Below are 20,526 nucleotides of genomic sequence, written 5' to 3'. Positions count from 1 at the left end.
CCTTGACCCTGACCTATGCTTGACTGACCCCTACATGGAGCTGACACTCTTGTAGGCCTTATAAGATGGATTGTGCACCGTTGTGACAGAGTTTATGGCGAGAGGCGCCCATTGCGAAGTCCTGAAGTCCATGCTACTGAAAGCCCGATTTCAGGTGTTTGACCTGACCTTGACCCGACCTGTGACCTCAAAATTCAACTTTAAAGTACTCATCTGAAGCGTCTCGTCGCGCTCTTTCGTTTGCCGCCTCGTGCGTTTCGCTGCGCCTATTGGTTCTCGAGTTATCGGCTGGGGGCGTTTAACGCCCCCCCCCCCCCAGCAAACGGTGGGTGGCGAAATACCCCAGCAACTGCCGGGTTAAGCGTTAATCACATGGTATTTTTTTTATTTTGAGGTTTTGGCTTTTCACCAGGGCCTCCTCTCAGGGGCGACACTTTCCGAAAATTATTGGTAGGGCTCTAATGTAAATTTTTGCCAATTCAAAGCGATTCTTTCCACGCAACGCCATAGGCATAATATTAAATTTCCAAAATTATTGGTAGGGCTCGGGCCCTACCATGCCTATACAAAACGACACTCCTGCCTCCTCTAACATGTTAACTGCGGGAGCTGCAGCCCCCGCCCCAGCAAACATGCCCACATGGGTCCCATATGGGGTGAACATGGGCCAGATGGGCCCACGTGGGACATGGGCTACAGATGGGCTACCCATATGGGCCCCATATGGGATAAAAATGGGCCAGATGGGCCAAACGCATGTGGGCTGGAGATGGGCATCCCATGTGGGTCCCATATGGGGTGAACATGGACCAGATGGGCCGACGTGGGACATGGGCTACAGATGGGCTACCCATATGGGTCCCATGTGGGCGCCGCGTGGGTCCCATATGGGGCCTACGTGGGCTGGCCCATATGGGTCCCACGTGTCACCCACTGCCATTCCCATGTGGGACCCATATGGAAGAGGTGGGGGGCCCATGTGGGCCCCATATGGGAACCATGTGGGCATGTTTGCTGGGGCAGTCATCCTCCAAACTGGTCACTGAGGGGTACCTGAGTCATTTTTTAGTCTTAGACGTTTTTGGTAGGGGTTACCTTAGCCATTGCCCGTGATCGGGCCCCCCAGTCAAAACTGCTTAGAGGATGCACTGCTTTTCACCCTCTTCCATGGGGGAGGGGCTGCCGCCGCCCGGTGCTCCGCGCACCACGGACGCCACGCGAGCGTTGCTGGCGCGGCGGCGCGCACTGCTCGGCCCGCGCGCCGAGTATACATACGGTGGTGAACCGGCAGTGTCGAGCGGCCATCAGACGTGACCACGCGGCATACTATGCTGACCAGCTGCGTGAGGCAGGACCGGCGAGGATGTGGACAGTGCTGCGGCCGGTGATCGGGGCGGGGAAGAGTGCCACTGCTGCTGCGCCAGCGTGCACGCCGGAAGCGCTCAACGCGTATTATGTGAGCGTGGGCCCCACCACCGCAGCCAGCGTCCCTGCCCCGCTGCTGCGGACCCCGGTACCTGTCAGAATCCCTCGCGTACTCACATGTTCCTTACAACTTCAGTGGGTAGGGTACGTTGCGCTGTATAATATTTTTCAAAAGATGAAAAGATCGATGCTTCGACCTTTATCCTTTTGACTTTTTATTTCAGACTTTGACTTCGACTTTTCTATTTTATACTTTTTTCATTTTTTGACTTTTTGTCTTTTGACTTTTACCCGTTTTGACTTTTTGCTTTTGACTTTTTGTCTTTTGACTTTATTCCGTTTTGACTTTTTTGTCTTTTGACTTTTACTCGTTTTGACTTTTTGTCTTTTGACTTTTTTCCGTTTTGACTTTTATCCTTTTGACTTTTTGCATTTTTGACTTTTTGTCTTTTGACTTTTACACGTTTTGACTTTTTGCTTTTGACTTTTTGTCTTTTGACTTTTTTCCGTTTTGACTTTTTTCCGTTTTGACTTTTTCATTTTTGACTTTTTGCATTTTTGACTTTTTGTCATTTGACTTTTTGCGTTTTTGACTTTTGCACATTTTGACTTTTTGCTTTTGACTTTTTGTCTTTTGACTTTTATCCGTTTTGACTTTTATCTTTTTGACTTTTATCCCGTTTGACTTTTTGCATTTGACTTTTTGTCTTTTGACTATTTGTCTTTTGACTTTATTCCTTTTGACTTTTTGTCCGGTTACCCCCGCGAACAGACCACTGATGGACGCGGCAGGACAAAGCTTATATCATTATCAGCAAATTCTTCACATTATCATGTGGGTGCTGGGTTTACCCATAAACATTAGAGTACCAAGGACATAAAAGACGATTGCAACTAAAGAGATCAAATGTACCTCATATTACAGATAAAGTACCTAAGTAATAATGCTCTCAGCGCTTTTCTTCTGACCAGAAATGCTTTCAAGAGAGTGGCGCCAGTGTGCCTCATGCTTGGTTCTTAAGGAAACAGTTCACTTTTGACATGTTTTTTTTTTACACTAGAAAACATCATGGATCAGTGTAGACTTTGTTCCGCCCTTTATTTCTATCATTCTATGGTTCCGCCAATACTTCCTCACAAATGTTATTCACGATAAGCTTTCACACGTGTACCTTGAGTGCGCAATCGTTTTGCCTTTGGACATGGACTGCCAGCACATGAATTTGGTGACGATAGACGTTGGGATCGATGTATTTTCCGATTGGGCGATGACACACGATTCAACACGCACCTTCATGAACAGCGGCTACACTGAAATCCACATCTACAAAATATATTGAAGCATATTCACAAAAATAATGTCACAAAGCACAGCCTAGCGTCACCCGTCAGTATGACGCCACGTCCAGTGACGTCATTCGGACATTAGCAGTGACGTCATCTCTCCCCACTGCACGGCGGTTGCCGGCTACCCTGACACGACCACTGACACAAGGAAGGGAGGGTCAATAATGTACCACCCACGCGAACGGGCCTGGATTGAAAGCTCGGGACGCTTTCGCGCTAGCTGACTGCCAAGACTGGTCGATCGGGACAGTCTATCGCCTCCACGGCTGGTAAATATTCTATCACTGACGAACACATCAGGAATAAACATGGCACCAAACACGTCCACGACCTCACTGGGCGGCGATCTCAGTGGTGCCTGCGATAGTTACGTCTCCTGAAGTCGCTCCGCTTTAGCCTGCTGAAGTTGTCCTTGGTGTTGCCGTTGGTGAGCGGCGCCTCCCTGCGGCCGGCCGGTGACTGCGGGGACGGCGGCGAGCGGACCGGTGACTCCTCGCCCTCCGAGTCGCCGCCGCCCAGCGCGCTGAGCAGCTTCCCGAGCCGGCGGTGGTGCGGCGGACGCTCGTCGCTCGACTCGGACGAGCTCTCGGACGAGGCGGAGGACAGGGGCCGGCTGGGCCGCCGCGGACCGCCAGAGGACGACGCCGAGCTCTGCAGACCCGAGCCGGACGGCTGGCCGTCAGCAGCGGCGGCGGCGGCCAGTCGCGGCGGCCGGCGGAGCGGCGCGGGCTCGGCCTCCGCCGGCGGACCCTCCGAGCCCGGCTCTGACGGCTCCGAGGGCTCCGAGGGCTCGGAGTCGAGCACTGCGAGCGGCGGCGCGCGAGCTGTGTACCGGGTGGTGACCTGGCGACCGCCCATCGGCAGCCACACGTACCTGCGCGCAAACACACAGACATTAAATACTCATACAGATAACGAAGGGTGACAAGATACGTGGGACCGGACGCGTCAAGAAGGGTTACCCAGAGCTCTGACAAAGTGACCCCTGTCTGTAAGTTGTGTCAGAGCTACGATACGGAACAGCAGCTGCAGTTCACAGTGCCAATAATCGGGTACCACGACAAACAACACTATGGCTGAAAACAAGTTAACGGTCTAATGATTTGAAGCACAAACTCCAGCGTATATAGTGATTCACAACTTTCCACCGCACCCTGTCCCTGCCACCGTCGCTCACCTGGCCTTATGCAGCACGCGGCGGCGGCGCTCCTCGGGCTGCGGTGACGGGTCGCCGTCGGAGCCGGAGCTGTCTCCCGCGCCGCCCTGCGCCCGTCTGCGGCGCAGCCGCGCGGCGCGCATCAACTGAGCGCGCTTCAGCTCGATCATCCGGGAGAGGATGTTGTCACAGCCCCGGCTGGCCTCTGTGGTATGAGGAAAGAGGAATGTTAAAACGGCTCTACATTCACTTCAAGCTGGCAGAGACAATAGGTAACTTCCATTGCACAACACACAAAGTAATTGTCTAGTCTGTGATAAAAATTAATACGCATTGCACTTAGCCGTTCAGTAAACATCAGTGTTACAAGGACACTGCACATTTGCTGAAAATAAAGCGACACTATGCTTTAGTTAGGTAGATAATCCGTCGATGATATTCAAATGTGCCTATCATACTTACCCGAGTCAGAAGTAGCAGCGAAATAGCTATGGTGCTCATGAGTGGCCTCGTCTGAAAAGAAACGTCTCAGTAAAACGGTGACTTTCATAGCCTAGCCAATACCCACAATTATTCACAGTCATAGAATATGTATCTTGATCGCAACCGCAAACCAGTACGCATGCTTACAAACGCCAAGCCACTAGGATGAAACTATAACACGTCCACAGCTGCAGCGCCCTGTGCACATTATCACAAGTCAGCCGCCAGACGGGACACGGTATTGACGACTAGCTAAAGACCACCAGCACATGTGGCACTCCTTCCCTACTGCCCCGAGCCCATACTGACCGGAGCTGGGCTGGCGGCCGCCGCGGCCCACGCCGTCCTCCTCACTGCTCGTGCTCGTCTCCGTGGTCTGAGCCTCAATGTCGCGCTGTACCAGCGAGTCGAAAAAGGCCAGCATGCGCGGGTCCTCCTCCGATGTCTGCGCGTGCATGTCCGGCCCCAACGCCTGGTGGGGGGTGGGCGGAAGGTCAAACACACCTAATGGGAAAACAGAAGGCCAAACACAGCTGTGGCGAGGGCAGGTGGATGCTGCTTGGACACATGTCACACATGTTTTAGATCAACAGCACGAGAGAAAAATAATCGACATACAGTAAATCAAACATCAATGGACCAACTACCCGCCATTGGGATCATATCCAAGCAGTCCAAGGAACCCAATCGTGGTGCATAGAGCTCCCAGTTGTCACAACTGTCTGGCGAATGATCGCGAGACTCTCCCACACCCCGGTGGCAGGACGCTGACGATGCCGTAACTCACATCCTCTGCAGCGCTGAGCACCAGGTCGATGTACTCGCCCTGGCGCGGGGTGCGTCGCTGGCGGCCGTCACGCTCGGAGTCGAACGACAGGCCGCCCTGGCTGTCCGGCAGGCGCAGCGGGCTCCAGAGCTGACGGGAGGCGGGAGCATAGTGCCAGTGACAGGGGATGAAACAATACATAAGGAGATCCGTCAGTGACCGTTAGGACAGAACATTAAAGGAAATAGTTCACTTTCACGAAATTATATTTTTTGCAATGGATTTATGATTTTTTATGTTCAAAATGATCAGCAAAGAAAATAAAACCTTTTTATAACAAAATATTATTTTCTATATTTTTGATATAGGAAGAACTTTTCAGTTTCTGTAAGGCACACGCGATCCAGTATGAAAAGAGCATGGGTCCCGAAAATTCTTCAGAAGCTAGAGAAATTATCGCGGCCACCGGCATTTGGGCGATCTGCTCATGCTTTTGTTACTGGAGCGCCTCTGAAGAATTTTCTGAATAATTTTCTTTTGTTACTGGAGCGTTTCTGAAGAATTTTCGGGACCCATGCTCGTTTCATACTGGATGCAAATATATGCAAGGCACACAACCTCAACGCAAGGCACCTTTTTCGGGACGAGAAATAGAATATCTTTGCCTAGGGTGATCGTTGGGCTGTAAAAGCTCCTGATTTATGCTCGTCTCAGCCCAAGCTACGGAACTGCTATTCCAGTTAAAAACCCATGTTAAAATGTGAACTATCTATATTACCTATTATAAATCCTAAATAATCCGCCGTGTGCGACGTAGTCACTTTGTAGCGCTTATTGCGGCGGCGTCTGTTGACCTACGGCCGTGAAATTTTACAGCGATGTGGGCCACCTTTACACGTAGGTCGTATTAACTTTTGGACATGATGCGGCCGGGGGTGCGCCCGCGGCGCGTGCTCGCGCGCCCATAGGGTTAACATTAAAAACGGCAGAAACAGGCTATTGCTCGGGAACGGTAAGAGCTACGGGGGTGAAATTTTCACTGCAAGTCGGACGCGTGCACTCATTTGTCGTATTAAATTTTCGAGGGGGTGGGTTCAGCGGTGTGCACGAGGTGGGGCCGCGACCGGCGCCGAGCAGAGGGCACGTGCTTTAGGCTCAGTTGTTCGCTTAAAAAACTGAGTGGGCCGGCAGGTCATTGACCTTTGACAACGAAGGCCGACACAAGGCACCGCTCGCCAAGAGGATTCGCCAGTGAATACAATTAATTTGTTTTTGCAATATCTCAGCCGTTTCTGGGCCGATTTAGCTGAAACTTGGACTATCGGTGGTGGTGTAGTGTAGGGTAGGGCAGGGTAGGGTAGGGTAGGGTAGGGGTAGGGGTAGGGGTAGGGGTAGGGGTAGGGGTAGGGGTAGGGTAGGAGTAGGGGTAGTGTAGGAGTAGGGTAGAGTAGGAGTAGGGTAGAGTAGGGGTAGGGAAGAGTAGGAGTAGGGTAGAGTAGGAGTAGGGTAGAGTAGGGTAGGCGGGCGTGCGTGCGTTGCGGGCGTTTTTTTTTGCGGCGGTATTTGCGTTTTTTTTGCGGTGTTTGTTTGGCGGCGGGCGGGCGGGCGTTGCGGGTGTTTTTGCGGTGTCTGCGTTTGGCGGCGGACGGCCGTTTTTTTGCGGCGGTTTGCGGCGGGCGGCCGTTTTTTGCGGTTTGCCGCGGGCGGCCGTTTTTTTTTTGCGGCGTTTTGCGGTTGCCGGCGGCCGGCCGTTATTTGCGGTGCTGCGGTTTGCGGCGGGCGGCCGTTTTTTGCGGCGTTTCGCGGTTGGCGGCGGGCGATGCGGGCTTTTTTTGCGGCGGCGGTGTTTGCGTTTTTTGCGGTGTTTGCGTTTTGCGGCGGACGGGCGTTTTTTACGGCTTTTTTGCGTTTTTTTCTGCGGTTTTCGACGGGCGGGCGATTGTTTCTTTTTTGCGAAGTTTGCGTTGGCGTTTTGCGCGTTTTGCGGTGTTTGCGTTTTGCGGCGGGCGGGCGGTTTTTCACAATTTAAGTCCCAACCTTCGGATCCGCAGTGCTGTTCGACAAGCGCTGCCCGGGCCCGCCCAGTTGAATTAAAAACAGCTACCCAAATCTACCCAAATAATACAGCTAAAAATACAAGTCAATCACCCAAACTAATGCACCCGTAACATAACATAAATCAAAACATACAGTTATCGCGTAAATCTGTACCTCTAGTCTATATTATAAATCCTAAAAAGTACCCCGCCGCCGCCCACGCCGTGTGCGACGTAGTCACTTTGTAGCGCTTATTGCGGCGGCGTCTGTTGACCTACGGCCGTGAAATTTTACAGCGATGTGGGCCACCTTTACACGTAGGTTGTATTAAATTTTGGACATGGTGCGGCCGGGGGTGCGCCCTTGGCGCGTGCTCGCGTGCCCATAGGGTTAACATTAGAATTGGGAAAAACACGTTATTGCTCGGGAACGGTGAGGACTACGGGGCTGAAATTTTCGCTGTAAGTCGGATGCGTGCACCCATTTGTCGTGTCAACTTTTCGAGCGGGTGCGTTCAGCGGTGTGCACGTGGTGGGGCCGCGACCGGCGCCGAGCAGAGGGCACGTGCTTTAGGCTCAGTTGTTCGCTTGCAAAACTGAGTGAAAATAATCAGAGCCGGCAGATTATTGACCTTTGGCAATGAATACCGGCGCAAGGCACCGCTCTCCAAGGGGATTCAGCAGTAAATACAATTAATTTGTTTTTGCAATATCTAAGCCGTTTCTCGGCCGATTTAGCTGAAACTTGGACTATCGGTGGTGGTGTAGTGTAGGGTAGGGTAGGGCAGGGTAGGGTAGGGTAGGGTAGGGTAGGGTAGGGGTAGGGGTAGGGGTAGGGGTAGGGGTAGGGGTAGGGGTAGTGTAGGAGTAGGGGTAGTGTAGGAGTAGGGTAGAGTAGGAGTAGGGTAGAGTAGGGGTAGGGAAGAGTAGGAGTAGGGTAGAGTAGGAGTAGGGTAGAGTAGGGTAGGCGGGCGGGCGTGCGTTGCGGGCGTTTTTTTGCGGCGGTATTTGCGTTTTTTTTGCGGTGTTTGTTTGGCGGCGGGCGGGCGGGCGTTGCGGATGTTTTTGCGGTGTCTGCGTTTGGCGGCGGACGGCCGTTTTTTTGCGGCGGTTTGCGGCGGGCGGCCGTTTTTTTTGCGGCGTTTTGCGGCTGCCGGCGGCCGGCCGTTATTTGCGGTGTTGCGGTTTGCGGCGGGCGGCCGTTTTTTGCGGCGTTTCGCGGTTGGCGGCGGGCGATGCGGGCTCTTTTTGCGGCGGCGGTGTTTGCGTTTTTTGCGGTGTTTGCGTTTTGCGGCGGACGGGCGTTTTTTGCGGCTTTTTTGCGTTTTTTTCTGCGGTTTTCGACGGGCGGGCGATTGTTTCTTTTTTTGCGAAGTTTGCGTTGGCGTTTTGCGCGTTTTGCGGTGTTTGCGTTTTGCGGCGGGCGGGCGGTTTTTCACAATTCAAGTCCCAACCTTCGGATCCGCAGTGCTGTTCGACAAGCGCTGCCCGGGCCCGCCTTACAGTTTAATTAAAAACAGCTACCCAAATCTACCCAAATAATACAGCTAAAAATACAAGTCAATCACCCAAACTAATGCACCCGTAACATAACATAAATCAAAACATACAGTTATCGCGTAAAGCTGTACCTCTAGTCTATATTATAAATCCTAAAAAGTACCCCGCCGCCGTGTGCGACGTAGTCACTTTGTAGCGCTTATTGCGGCGGCGTCCGTTGACCTACGGCCGTGAAATTTTACAGCAATGTGGGCCACCTTTACACGTAGGTCGTATTAAATTTTGGGCATGATGCGGCCGGGGGTGCGACCTTGGCGCGTGCTCGCGTGCCCATAGGGTTAACATTAGAATCGGCAAAAACACGCTATTGCTCGGGAACGGTAAGGGCTACGGGGGTGAAATTTTCGCTGCAAGTCGGACGCGTGCACTCATTTGACGTATTAAATTTTCGAGAGGGTGGGTTCAGCGGTGTGCACGTGGTGGGGCCGCGACCGGCGCCGAGCAGAGGGCACGTGCTTTAGGCTCAGTTGTTCGCTTAGAAAACTGAGTGAAAAGCATCAGAGCCAACGAAGGCCGACACAAGGCACCGCTCGCCAAGGGGATTCGCCAGTAAATACATTAATTTGTTTTTGCAATATCTCAGCCGTTTCTGGGCCGATTTAGCTGAAACTTGGACTGTCGGTGGAAGTGTAGTGTAGGGTAGGGTAGGGTAGGGTAGGGTAGGGTAGGGTAGGGTAGGGTAGTGTAGTGTAGTGTAGTGTAGTGTAGTGTAGGAGTAGGGTAGGGGTAGGGGTAGGGGTAGGGGTAGGGGTAGGGGTAGGGTAGGGTAGGGGTAGGGTTGAGTTAAAAAAGGGCCTAACATACAAAAGACTTGGACACTCCGCAACTATCGCTATTATATTAAAAACAGCTACCCAAATCTACCCAAATGATACAGCTAAAATACAAGCTACTCACCCAAACTAATGCATCCGTCACATATAATTAATCAAAACATACAGTTATCGCGCAAACCTGTACCTCTAGTTTCCTTTAAAAGACAGTTGTCAGGGACGTAGGAGATGCGAAAACGAGCACCAGATTCGGAAAAGACGTTGTAGGTAGCTAATGATGAATATCAAGTGTATTGGTACAATGCATCGCAAAGAACCTCCAGATATAAAACTACGGTTATCTCTAGTAGTAGTCTCTTTTTAATACACACCGTAGAACGTGACGTTCACTATGAATTCACTGGCATATGGCCGGTCCGTTCTGCCCGTCCCTACCACTGACCTTGATGACCTTTTCGACGCCGGAGGAGGCGAGCAGGCCGTTGTGGGGACAGTAGCGGACCTGGTTCACGATGGACCGGTGGCCGCGCAGCACCGAGTGTGCCCGACTCACGTGTCGTACCTCTAGAACACGGAACACACGGTAAAGGGCAGGTGTTACAGTACTTACATACAGCGCCCGACTCATGTGTCGTACGGCCCTCCAGGTATGAAGTGGTTGGTTGCCAACATCACAATAATCGATCCGCATTGATGAATACGTCTAATGGCTGTTGAAAACCACTGCCGAAATGTTTGCACGGACCCTCTTCTCATTTCTATTGAGTCATTTTACAGGAGTGTCTCTGCCATTGAAAGTTATTACACCAAAAGCACATAGGCTAACCAACCACTCTTTTGCTGGAGGGCCGTACCTCTGGAACATGGAACGGACGATGAACGGCTGTTACGTTCAGCGTAAGCACGGAAGGGGCTGGTGAAGGGCCGGGGAGACCGTGGTAGGGGGTAACCGTGAAATGCAGCATGGGTTACGTGCACAGACAAGCAGCTTTTTCCGAGGAAGTCCAGATTGGCAGCAGAGGATTGTTCCTGATTTCACAGGGTAAATGCGTAAAAAAGTGACTGTAGATAAATACATGCGGTGATCCCAATGAAAAAGTACATTATTCACGACAGCTTGTCCCCCAAGGTCACTCGCAGCATCTGATACCCAAAAAGACAAAATGTACGCTGATATCTAACAACATATTCAGGCAGTCCAGCACGAATGACTGCTCACTGTTTTCTCATGACTTCGCGCTCGTTAGTTACCTGGATCGTCTGGGACCTTCCACATGTAGAGGCTGAAGTCATCACTGCCAGAGAGCACGTACTGGTCACGGGAGCCGGCGAAACAGCAGCTCTTCATTGTGCACGAGTTGTAGTAGAGCGGGTTGTCGAACTGTAACGACACACGGAACCGGTCATACGGCTGGACAGCGGGCTGCGGCGGGCAACAGTGGGTGCTTCATGTTGTGGTTACTGGAACCGGCCAATTTATCTATCGGTGACAGTCGTTGGAGCGGGAAAAGAAGACGATATGCGCAATACAAGTTATAGAGAATCATACATAAATAGGCTGATACCATCTCAAAGTACCTAAAATAATTAATCACTCGGCTAGTTCACCCGCAGCTGTAGAACAAAATATCGCAGATCACAAGAAGTGTACCTGTCTGGGGCGTACCACTAACCTGGCAGAGCGGAGCCGAGGACGTCCTGAGGTCGTACAGCACGGGCGGCAGCCTGCGACGGAGAACGAACAGGCGGCGTCCGTCCGAGCTGTACCGCGCCGACATGGCGCCGTACCGCGAGCCGCCGTACCGCTGCAGTACTCTGTAGGTGCGCACACAGGTACACAGCGTCACACACAGATACAGAGAGTACTGCGGGCCGCCGTACCGCTGCAGTACCCTGGGTACACATTGCAATTTTTATTACAGTACAGCATGCATAGTGCTGCAATCGAGTCCGATGCTGACTTTTCTACTCAGATGAATTACTCGACCTTTGTTTTCGATGATGATGATGAATTGGGGGTTTTGGGCGCCCGGACTACAGTGGTCATCGGCGCCCATGTCACGACACTAGAAGATTACGTTATGATTATAAAAACGCAGGGGAACTAAGTAGCTCCCAAAGACCTTTGTTTTCGAAAAACAATTAATTTCTTCCGACAATGTTACAGAAAAAGAGTATCGAAATTCACTTACTTTCCGGGCATGGCCACATCATATACGGCTGCTCCGCTCTTGGAGTTGGCGGTGGCCACCAGTCTGGGTTCCATGGGACTGAACATGGCGGAGTAGTAGGCCGCCAGAGACTGACCCTCCTCCACTAGTGAGAGAGGGTCTGGGGGCACAGAGGAGGACCAGAGGCGTCAGTGCGGTGACCGGGTGCGGAATCTTTACAATACTGACGTAAAATTACTACGGCGAATTTCTGTATTGCAATTTTTTGTATCTTACATATAGGCGATAGCATTTATAGATAGGATCGTTATCATATGAGAGTTAAAACCCTAGTGTGTCCCATCACAGCTGCAAGCTGTATCACTACCTCCCGCATTTACCATGTGGCGTTCCAATTTCCCCTGTGACTTGCTAGCGTCGGCTGAGCCAGGGTCGCTTCACTCACGGCAGTTAACGACCATCCACTGTTTCCCAGCAATGGGAAATGCCACTGATAATGGTATTCTAAGCACAATATGCTCATTTCTACAATAGCCCAAGTTTTCCTTAAGAACACCCATGCACAAGTACAGGGTGTCCCATAAGTTCGTTCTCACATTATATTTGCATGTGAAACAGAGCACATTGCGTTTTGATATATTTGTGACCCCTCAATGTGCTCCCCATTTAATACGCAAACACATGAACACATGCTACGGCATGCCAACCGGCATGTTTGGCTGCATAGCAGGCTTAAAGTTAACCCAGGCTGACTTGACATGCGCCGTGAGCTCCTCGAAGCTGGAACAGCGCTACGCTTCGACGAACCTAATATTCTACATAACCAACAAATTTTTATAAAATTTTGATCCAATGAGGTGCCTGGCATGTGGTCTTGCCACAAACGCCTGTCACAGTCTCCTTGCACCGCTTTTAAGCTTTGCTTGGCCTGTGCACTAATGCACTGTCTTGCCTGAAGATGGGCCTACAACCTCTCGGATGCCTTCGAGTTCAGCTTGAGGGTTGAAACTCCTCCTAGATGTTCTTGGAAAAGCATTATGCTTCACAAAGCTGTTTCTGGGACACCAATCGCAACCTGGTCTGGTCAGCGTCTGGACGCCTATAACCCCACAATACCGTGACCTTGGCCTTTCGCATAGGAACATAACGGGACGAAACGGAGGCCTCCTCCTTCGCCCTTATGGGGTTGTTTTCGGGTTTGGACGGGTGTTTCATTTCGAACGTGGACTAGTTAGTCCAGATGACCTGGTTGATGTCCTCAGCCCTTTGGTTTTTTAGCCTCAGGCGTAACGAAACTCATGTTTGGCCATTTTAAGACGTTTTTGACTGTTTTGAGCCCTCCGGTAAGCAAAGCTTAAGTCACCTTGAGTTATGTACCCCGAAAGAACACTCTTAGACAGCTGGTAATCCATCCTGAAAAGTCTGCTTACCAACTTTCTAACCCTTTGACCTTTTTGATGGCCACTTTGGCGCCACACAGTTTTGGCCACATGGCTCACTCCTGAGAGCTGACAAAAAAAGAGGATAAACTTACAATGATTGACTCCCGACAAATCATCGGTGTCACTTGCTGACTGTGCGTCCAGTTAGCGATGGACATTGTCTACAGATTGGTAGGCCTCAATCACCCTCAATTGTCGCGAATGGTCACGTGCTGACTAAATACCGAGACGTACCGGTATTGGAGACCTCTATGTTGCGGCGTTAGCCGTCTGTGTAGGAAACGGGCTCTCTAGCAAAAACTACTTTGTCTACAGAAATTAGTTACTGTGGAGCATATTTCTACCAGCCATGGCAACCACGTAAGCTCAGTAACGAACCAATTTCAGCGTGCCTTTAAGCAATAGAGCCTAAAAACGTAAAATTTAGGTGAGAACGAACTTATGGGACACCCTGTACATTACAGAACAGCATTCCTTAATTTCCAGCAAGTGTTCTGATTATAATCAGCGGGATCACAGACCCCATAGCACTACCCGGCCCCTCAGCCCCCCCCCCCCCCCCACATCATTCCATTACCTGCGAGACTCATCCTGAGGTCGAACAGCAAGACGCGGCCGTTCTCACAGGACGCGACGAACACCTGTTCCTGCGAGGGGTTCACGTGCAGACCGTAGACGGCCTGCTGTTCGGTGAACACATCCACTGCGGCGCCCCTGTCCGTGGATAGAGAACAGCGGGTGAGCACGGACCACGTCACCAAACCTGTCCTCTGTCAGTCATCTGTGACATTTCTGGCCATCCAAGGCATTCCCTTCCTGTCACCTGAGTCGGCTCTATCAGCCACAAACAATAAAGAGCCAGGACGAACACAGAACATCAAGAGCTAATACCATGGGACTGGGAGCATATCCTAAGAAGGAAATCGGACACCCGCGACTGGGGATGTATCACACGATTCTTTAATCAGAAAACGAAACATAAAGACAACGGCATACAATACAACAGCCACAAGCATTTTGTGAAAAACGGTCACATTAAACCTGGCCACTTTCTTTGGCGATCATTGAAAAATATCGACCAAAAACCGTAGTAGGATTCGCAAGTCACCACTAAACCAAAACAGCGTGTCCCCCCCCCCCCCCACACACACACACACAGCCCGGTGACTCTAGGCCACTGCTGGCCGCTAGTCAGGCTGGCATCCGACTCACGTCGTTAGGTCGTGCACGATGATCTGTTTATCGTTCCCAGCTGAGAAGACGCGCCTCTCAGAGCCGTCAAACGCCAGGCAGAATATATTGGAGAGGTGCTGTGAGACGAGCGGCACGCAGGCCAGCGGTCCGCCGGACACGGTGCGGGATACGTCCCAGACCAGCACCCGGCGGTCGTCACCGCCTGGCCGGCACGGTGACAGGGCGGAGGTCAGAGGGGTCGGCGGACAGCGGGCGGTGGGAGCGGGTAGGGAGGGTGGGGGAATGGGTCAGCTGCGGGTAGCACAATGGTCAGCCAGGAAACACGGCGGGGAAGAGGTGTTCAGCCAGTGATCGAGATCGGGGTCGAGGCAGAGGCTAGAAGTTAGCGAGAAGTCTGGCAGTGAAAGAGCGGAAGTCAGAAGTTGATGTCAAGTTCTGAGGTCAAGGAGCGGAGACTGAGGCTCAGAGAACAGATGGCGTGAGGATTTGGTCAGCGTTAGCGAACGGCACAGAGGGTCGGAAATCTCATGGGATCAGGGCCAGAAATCAGCCGACAGAAATCGGTGCTCGGCAGTCAGCACCGCAGCACCAGCAGTCGGCATTATATGACGCGTCGAAATAAAAAGTTCAAGTCTCAGGATGAACAGGTAAGGTTCCAACACTAAAAGGCTACCATTATCCCGGCAGTTGCTGGGGTATTTCGCCACCCACCGTTTGCTGGGGGGGGGGCGTTAAACGCCCCCAGCCCATAACTCGAGAACCAATAGGCGCAGCGAAACGCACGAGGCGGCAAACGAAAGAGCGCGACGAGACGCTTCAGATGAGTACTTAAAAGTTGAATTTTGAGGTCACAGGTCGGGTCAAGGTCAGGCCAAACACCTGAAATCGGGCTTTCAGTAGCATGGACTTCAGGACTTCCCAATGGGCACCTCTCGTCATAAACTCTGTCAAAACGGTGCACAATCCATCATATAAGGCCTACAAGAGTGTCAGCTCCATGTAGGGGTCAGTCAAGCATAGGTCAGGGTCAAGGTCAGGTCAACCGGGCAGGCACATATACCCGAAAATAAAAACTGATATTCGCAGCCTGTGACACATGTTTTATAGGTAATTTGGGGCGTAGAACACGATGGTGACATTCATTTTATCATATGTGTACGTGTTTGGCTCAAAAAGTTCAATTTAAGAAATGCATGTATTATGGTCGTGGAGAAGTCACGAAAAATTGCCAAGATTCAGTTCAAGATTATGGAAAATGCGGAACGATAATCAATAATCGAAGATAGCCATTTGATTGATCATGGTATTGGCAGTCTAATAGCGTTTACGGCATGTCTGTATGTCTATTCTGTGATTTTATATGATTTTTGAACATATGCTGTTTTTGGCCGAAAACTCAGAAATCATGACGTCACTAAAACCTCGATATCTCAAAAATTTTCCGACCGATTTTTTGAAACTTTGTCACAATAAACGTCAATCAATTCCCTACAGGTACCCAAAATTTGGCGCGCCTGCGGCGCGCCGTTTTTATACTATGGCCCGGCGAAAAAAGTGGGGGCGTTTAACGCCCCCCCCCCCCCCAGCAACTCGCGGGTTATGAAAATACGGATAACAGAACACCAGAAGAGAATTCAAGCAGACAATATAGCTATGCCGACGGCGCAGTACCTAATATAAGTTTGGGCTCGATAACCGCAGGCCCAGAATAACATTCCGCTAACTATAATTCGTCAAACTCTGCAAATTTGCGAACAAATATGCTACGAGATATTCTGCCGGACAATGCAGAGAGAAACAACAAACTCAGATCTAATAACGCGCGGCGTTATGCACGACGGCATCGACCAGCCCAGTTGGCGTCGGTGGCACTGGAATTTCTCGGTAGAAGAGAAAGTAATCGGCATTGATGTTCAGATGATATGCAATACATCGGAAAGGTCACGAATTGATCGTTACACCGATTCTATATCATCACTTATAAGCTATATTTCCCAGCATACCCGAACCGCGATAACAAACAACTATTGACATCAAGTTTGTTTTCTCTCAGCACAATCCGCGCACCATCAGCAGCTTTTCACCACTCACCGGACACCAGCAGTGACCCCGATCCAGAGAACTCGATGGCATTGATGCAGCCGAAGTGTCCGCGCAGGTCACGGTTATACAGGTAGGAGGCCGACTCCAGACGCTGGTCCATCAGCCCTGTCAGGTGACTCCCGCCCAGGCCGAGAGCACGACGCTCCAGCATTGCCACTGGATTACCGGCCACCTGCATGGTGGACGCTGCAGGGGAAAAGGAGAGCTGTCAGACGACAAAATATACCCTCGAAGCAGAGTCAGAAATAACTATTTACCACCTATGAGCAACAGTACCTGTGATTAACAAGCCAGCGATTTTCTGTTTATCTGTGGTTCAATGGTAAAAACTCTGTAGTCTGTACTCGTATGAGTGGCCCAGCCCAAGCCCGTGACATATTTGACAACTTAATATCTTGGCTTGGCAACTGCTTGACTGCTTGCCAACTTTGAATGAATATTAATGATCAGTGTGGTACAGCCACACTTCAAATAAGTGGAGTCATTTCATTGTTTCCCACTGTTACAAAGTTACCTTACCTTACCTTACCTTACCAATACAGAATTTTGAGGCCTATAAGGCCTGTAGGGATCTGATCTCATCGAGTTCCTTACTAGAGACAGTCATGAATCTTGGACTGGGATGTCAAAGGATGCATCCCCCCAGTGAGAGTCGAGACGGGCTTTGAAGATATTGACAGACGTAGAGAGGACCACAGAGGCAGGAAGCGCATTCCAGTCGTTGATGGCGCGGACCGATAGAGTGTGTCTCCTGGGTCTTGAAGCAGCTTGAGGCTTCAGCAGCTTCAGAGCATGTCCTCTGGTGACAGATGAGACTGCCTGCTCGAAAAACTGGTCCGGCCGAATGTTGACTCCACCTGTCAAAATCTGGAAGATGGCGATTACGTCTCCTCTCCGTCTTCGGTGATACAGTGATGGGAGCTTGAGTCGCCGGAGGCGTTCCTGCTAGGGCAAGTGTCTTAGCTCACGGACCAGTTTGGTTGCTCTCCGCTGCACTCGTTCAATCAGCCTCTGATCAGCTCGGTTGAAGGGCCCCCAGATGAGGTTCCCATATTCTAGATGGGGTCGCACCAGCGTTTCGAAGAGAATCGGCAGGGTAGTCGCATCAATGCAAATGAACAATCTTTTTATCAGTGCGAGCATTTGGTTGCCCTTTGCAGCTGCAGACGCGGCCTGCTTACGAAACTTCAGGTCAGAATCCAGCTGAACCCCCAGGTCCTTCTCTACTTCAACCGTATTCAGCTGGAGACCATTCATGGTGTATGAGTGCCCAGGATTCCTAGGGCCGAGATGAAGGACCTTGCACTTTGATTCATTAAACGGCAGTTGCCACTTCTCCGACCACTTGGCCACTTCTTCAATGTCTCGCTGGATTGAGCTTGTTCCAGTGGACGATGGTGTTCCGAAGATTTTGGTATCATCTGCAAAGACCTTGATGGAGCTCTGCACGGATTCGGGTAAGTCATTGATAAATATGATGAACAGCATTGGCCCGAGGACTGACCCTTGAGGAACCCCACTGGTCACAGGCACCCAAGGCGAGCAGTGTCCTCTGATCACCACCTGTTGACGCCGGTCCGATAGGAAGGAGGCAATCCAGCCCTTTAACCTTCCTGTGATACCGTATCCCTCGAGTTTATTCAGGAGTCTCAGGTGTGGCACAGAGTCAAAAGCCTTTCTGAAGTCGAGATACACCGCATCAACTGGTTCGCCATTTTCTATGCACTTGGTCCACTCATCCAGGACTTCAAGAAGCTGGGTCATGCAGGATCGCTGTGGTCTGAAGCCGTGCTGGTGGTTCGATAGGAGGTTGGCTTCTTCCAGGTGAGTCATGAGATGATCTCGGATCAGGGATTCAAGTACCTACCTTGCAAGGAATTGCAGTCAAGCTCACTGGGCGATAATTGCCTGGGTCCAGCCTGTCCCCCTTCTTCAGAATAGGTACTGCGGTGCCAAGCTTCCAGTCGTCTGGAAGACAGCCAGACTGAATGGACTTGTTGTAGATGATGGAAAGTGGGACCGCCAGCTGAGCAGCCACCTCGATCAAGACCCTAGGGTGGATTCTGTCTGGCCCTGGGGAGCTAGAGCTCTTGAGTCGCCCTTTGAAAAGTTGTTCCCTTTTCAAAAGTTTTAAAGAGGCTTATACCTTGGCAGGTGCTAGTCTACACCAATTACCGAGTAACTAGTAATTTTTTGTGGGATAGCCTCATTGCTTTTATTGAGCATCAGACTACGCTTATCATATGGGGTGATCATAACTATGCATTTGCAAAATAAAGGTGTAATCAGGGGGTGTCACTACTTTGTTTCACCATAGGTCCAGTACTGATGTCATTGGTTTCGATCCTGGTGACATCAGTGCTGTGTACATCTGGGAACTTCCTGCATTTGTTTCTCATTAGAGGTGGCCATATTGCTTTGTCCTGTGACCAGGCATCAGTAAAATCCTTTTTGAAAGGATTGCATTCCCAATCCACATTCCTAGTGCCGAAGTGGATTGCATTCCTACCCGCAATCCCCTTTTTTCACTTGGATTGTGATCAAATCCGCAATCCTTTTTTGCAATCCTGTTGTATTATTATGTGCACTAGTGGATCTGGGGGAGGGAGGGGGGCATAGGGCCGCGGTGCCTCCATCCCCAAATCACCCATTTCTAGTACCTAGTCTTGCGAGTAATTCCTATCTAAGGCACAGGTATTTTATGGGAAATATTTTTTGCCTCAAACACCCCCACATTTAAACCTCTACCCAACCAGTGTTTTATATTTTTAAAACTCGCCCTCAAATACGTAATTTTGCCCTTCCTATGTAGTTCATCAGCGTATATTATTTTGATTATTTCATGTTTCAATGTAAAGCCCTTGATAGCAAAGTACATTAAGCCTATGAAGCCGATCTCATAATTTTCAATCGCAACAAACCATTTCAAAGCACTAACCAAACACAAACGGATTGGATTGCAAAAATTGGAAGCATGATGCAATCCAATCCGCAATCAAATCCTGTTTTTTGGAATGGATTTCAAATCCAGGTGCAATCCACCAAAAAGGAATGCAATCAGGATTTGCAATCCTGCAATCACAATCCTACCGATGCCTGCCTGTGACGACACATTTGTGTCATCGGGATCAAAATTCAAAACTAGCTGTAAACAAACTGCTCACTGCTCAGTGTCGCTACCTCCTATATATGGCCTTGGGTGTAATGTTTGAGCCCATCACATTAAAGGGACTATCCCACCTTTACATTAGGTTTGAGTTGAGATAGCCAAGTTTTCGGCGAGGTTCAGAAACCACTATCTATCTAGGTTGCAACCCCCGCGGCCTCGTGGTGTTGAAGAAATTCGTTCCCTTCATTTGAAAATGGGCCTTGTACAAGGCCCAATCTCTTAACCATTAACGGCATTCTGATGACGTCATTTGCCCTTTGAACGCCTCTTACGCATTCGAGTAGAGTATCACTTGATTTACGAATAAGCTGGCGTTGGCTGACTCGGCGCCCCGGCGGCACCCAGCGGCGGCCTCTGCGATAATAATTGGGTTTGGACTTGGGTTTGGATAAATTTACCGTTTGTTTTATTTTTTCAATTTGTTTCCATTTCCGGAAATGGAAACAAGTTGAAGATTTGCTTGTCTAAGGCAGCAAGATTTATAAACATCGCCAAATTTATCATATGCAATTGGAGCTTGTTTCAGTTTTTATAGCAGGGTCAAGAATATGATACAATTTTCTTTCAATGGTAGATTCGTCATGGTACAGTACAATTTCAATGGTTATTTCGAATAATTTATGTCATTGAATTGAAACTGCAAGTACATCCCACAAAAGAGCTTATCCTCTTCAAGTTTCAGTCTTGATCCGACTGATTTGTCAAGAGTGCGAAAAGTGAGGCGACAAAAGAGAGCTACAGGTTTTTCAAGATCAAGATTTAAGTGTTCTTGAATAGCAGGTTATACAACATTGTGCTGTGACATAACCACTGGGCCTTGTGCCCCCTGTGACAGAGCCCCTGCATCAGCTGGTCTGACACGGCTGGGCTCGCAAGTCGCAAAGAACGTCTTGGTGCTCTT

General features: G+C 50.3%; 1 protein-coding gene across 1 annotated transcript; it reads right to left on the bottom strand.

Moving 5' to 3' along the window:
* Positions 1-2,660: 2,660 nt before the first annotated feature.
* LOC122376339 (DDB1- and CUL4-associated factor 5-like) lies at positions 2,661-19,604 on the bottom strand. The gene is made up of 13 exons (XM_043356158.1): positions 19,547-19,604; positions 16,445-16,642; positions 14,372-14,555; positions 13,737-13,873; positions 11,739-11,877; positions 11,220-11,361; positions 10,798-10,927; positions 9,989-10,110; positions 5,199-5,327; positions 4,721-4,883; positions 4,391-4,441; positions 3,950-4,133; positions 2,661-3,646 (listed from the first exon to the last, which is right to left on the bottom strand). Exons 2-13 carry the CDS (start codon positions 16,632-16,634, stop codon positions 3,121-3,123), a joined length of 2,097 nt encoding a protein of 698 aa, XP_043212093.1. The 5' UTR covers positions 16,635-16,642; positions 19,547-19,604; the 3' UTR covers positions 2,661-3,120.
* Positions 19,605-20,526: the final 922 nt, after the last annotated feature.

This window comes from Amphibalanus amphitrite, unplaced genomic scaffold (genome assembly GCF_019059575.1).
Source record: "Amphibalanus amphitrite isolate SeventyFive unplaced genomic scaffold, NRLGWU_Aamphi_draft 002104F_arrow, whole genome shotgun sequence".
NCBI classification, from domain to species: Eukaryota; Metazoa; Arthropoda; class Thecostraca; order Balanomorpha; family Balanidae; genus Amphibalanus; species Amphibalanus amphitrite.
This window is presented reverse-complemented; position numbering and strand designations above follow the sequence as displayed.